At 52.6% G+C, this 2,635-nt stretch overlaps 1 protein-coding gene across 1 annotated transcript; it reads left to right on the top strand.

The window, feature by feature from the left end:
- Positions 1-361: 361 nt before the first annotated feature.
- On the top strand, positions 362-2,602 carry LOC113941801 (centrosomal protein of 41 kDa-like; the record flags this gene model as incomplete). The annotated part of the gene is made up of 4 exons (XM_027632943.1): positions 362-555; positions 1,302-1,453; positions 1,654-1,721; positions 2,419-2,602. Coding segments are annotated over 4 exons (598 nt in total), but the record flags the coding sequence as incomplete, so codon positions are not given.
- Between the last annotated feature and the right edge of the window lie 33 nt (positions 2,603-2,635).

The raw sequence follows: 2,635 nt of genomic DNA, 5'->3' as shown, positions 1-2,635 counted from the left end.
TTTTTGAGGCTCTTTATCTTTTTGGGGCTCTCTTTATTATTTTGGGGGGGATTCTTTATTTTGTTTTTTGAGCTCTTTATTTTTTATTTCGGCTCTTTATTTTTTTAGGGGCTCTTTATCTTTTTTGGGGCTCTTCTTTATCTTTTGGGGGTCTTCTTTATTTTTTATATTTTTGAGGCTCTTTTTTTGTGTTTTTGGGGTCTCTTTGTTATATTTTTGGGGGCTCTTTATCATTGGGAATAACTCTGAGCCTCTTTCTCTGGCCCTTTAATTAGACCGTGGGGCCCTGGGGGAATGATCCCTGTAAGAGGATGAGCCCAAGGCTGTCACACTTTAGTCCAAGATTAGAAACTGGGCTTAAAACCTGCTTGTTGACTCCCTGCAGCTCTTTAAGTGCCCGTGCCCTGCTCTGTCCCCAGATGCTGCTGCTCCAGGTGAAGATGCCGAGGTGGCAGCGGGGACAAACGGGAAGGGAAGCCCCGAGGAGGCCCCCAATCCAGTCCTGTTCCTGAACAGCACAGGACCTGGGGAATCCCAGCGTTCCACACTCCAGAGGTGCCTCCTTAACCCACAGCTTCCTTGTCTTAGGTTAATTCATCCAGCTCTTGAAATTCCTGCCAAGTGGCTTTATCCCATTTTTCTCATTAAAAAAGCCTGGATTTGGAGGTGTGAGGGAGAAGGGTCTGCCAGGGTTTTCCTACTTGGATTGAGGGTGGATTCCCAGCACTGTTGCCACCTGGCGATGGTTTAAATGGCTGATGAGGGAATGTGTTGGTGGGATTCCATCCAGGCCCCCACATTCCAGGATGTGTGTGGGATTAGGGCACAGAGCTCAGCCCTGTGCTTTCCCAAGGATCTTCATTTATGAGGATCTTCTCACGAGGATATGGAATGGCAGGACAAGGGGGAATGGCTTCCCGCTGCCAGAGGGATAGATGGGATATTGGGAAGGAATTCCTGGCTGGGAGGGTGGGGAGGGGCTGGAATGAATCTCCCAGAGAAGCTGTGGCTGCCCCTGGATCCCTGGAAGTGTCCAAGGGCCAGGCTGGAGCAACCTGGGATAGTGGAAGGTGTCCCTGCCCATGGATGATCTTTTAAGGTCCCTTCCAACCCAAACCATCCTGGAATCCTTGAGAACGAGTCCAATTCCCGAATCCCCATGTCCCTGCCAAGCTCAGGGATCCCAGAACGATACTTTATCCCAGCTCTTCCCAAGCACTCGGAGCCGCCGGAGAGGGGCCCCAAAATGTCGGGAATGAGCTTTCCCAGCTCCCACCTCACCCTGCCCTTCCCTTTCCCAGCGTGATCAGCGGGGTTGGGGAGATGGACATCGAGAAGGACTCTCCGAAGAAGGAGGACACCCAGGCCAAGGACCTGCCCTATCCAGACTGTCCCTTCCTGCTCCTGGACGTGCGGGATCGGGACGCCTACGACCAGTGTCACATTGTGGGAGGTGAGGGGACACAATTCCACAGCCAGCTCTGCCTGGTGGGACATCTTTGGGACATCCAATCCAGCCAGGACTGAGCTCATTTAATCCCTTATTCCCTGGGTTTCCAGGGCTGTAGAACTCCAATAAATCCCTGTTGTATCCCAGCTGTTGGTGTGCAGCCACTGGATGATTTATCCCTCTTTTTTTCCCCTCTCCTGCAGCTTATTCCTACCCTATTGCCACGCTGTCCAGGACCATGAATCCATACACAAACAGTATTCTGGAATATGTATCCTTTCCGTGGAAAGTGCTGGCACAGGGGAAAAAAATGAGGGGGATGTTGGTGGGGAGGGGCTCCCAAAACCAGCTGGATCTTAGCCAAGCAAAATTGGGAATCCCGAGGAAGGTGGGACAGGAGATCCTGGGATCACCTGGGGCGGCTCTGCTGCTGGATTCGAATTCCTCAAGGTTCCTCCTGGCTCCAGAGGGAGCTGGATTTGGCATTTCTTGGGATTTGGGCTGCTGAAAGGCAAAGCCCTCCGTGGGCACTGCTCTCCTGTTGCTGCAGGGATAGATCCATCAAATCCTTTGGCTTCCTGTCAGCACCTTGATGGGGATTGAGGGCAGAAAAAGAGGATTAGGAGGCTGGATTAGGCTGATCATTCCCAGTTGTTGGCTGTCGTGAGGGGGAGGTGTTGTAAACAAAGGTGCTTCTTGCTGTTCCCTGTCACCAACCAACCTCCAAACACTGAATCCCGTGGGGATTCAAGTCCCAGCCACTGGGAATCCAGGAGGAAAAGACTGAATTCCTCCTCCCATCATTCCTCAGGCAGGGACGATGAACGACGTTTACAAGTCGTGGAGTCCCTCAGTCCCAAATCCCGTTTTTTGGTTTTTTGGTCCCTTTTTGTTTGTTTGTTTTACTTCCCAAAACGTGTTGCTGTGCCCCTCGAGTCCAGCAGTGCCTCCTCCTTAGCCATTCCCAGAAAAACGCCCACGGGAAGATCATCATCGTGTACGACAACGACGAGCGCTTGGCCAGCCAGGCGGCCACCACCATGTGTGAGAGGGGCTTCGAGAACCTCTTCATGCTCTCCGGGGGTGAGTGGCCTGGGAACAGCTCCCAGAGATCCCCTGGGCATGGGAAGAGCTCCTCGAGGGCTCCTGGGAGTGGGAAGAGCTCCTTGAGGGCTCCTGGGAGTG

The sequence above is a fragment of the Corapipo altera genome, unplaced genomic scaffold (assembly GCF_003945725.1).
Source record: "Corapipo altera isolate COAL_440 unplaced genomic scaffold, ASM394572v1 131059, whole genome shotgun sequence".
In the NCBI taxonomy this organism is placed as follows: Eukaryota; Metazoa; Chordata; class Aves; order Passeriformes; family Pipridae; genus Corapipo; species Corapipo altera.
This window is presented reverse-complemented; position numbering and strand designations above follow the sequence as displayed.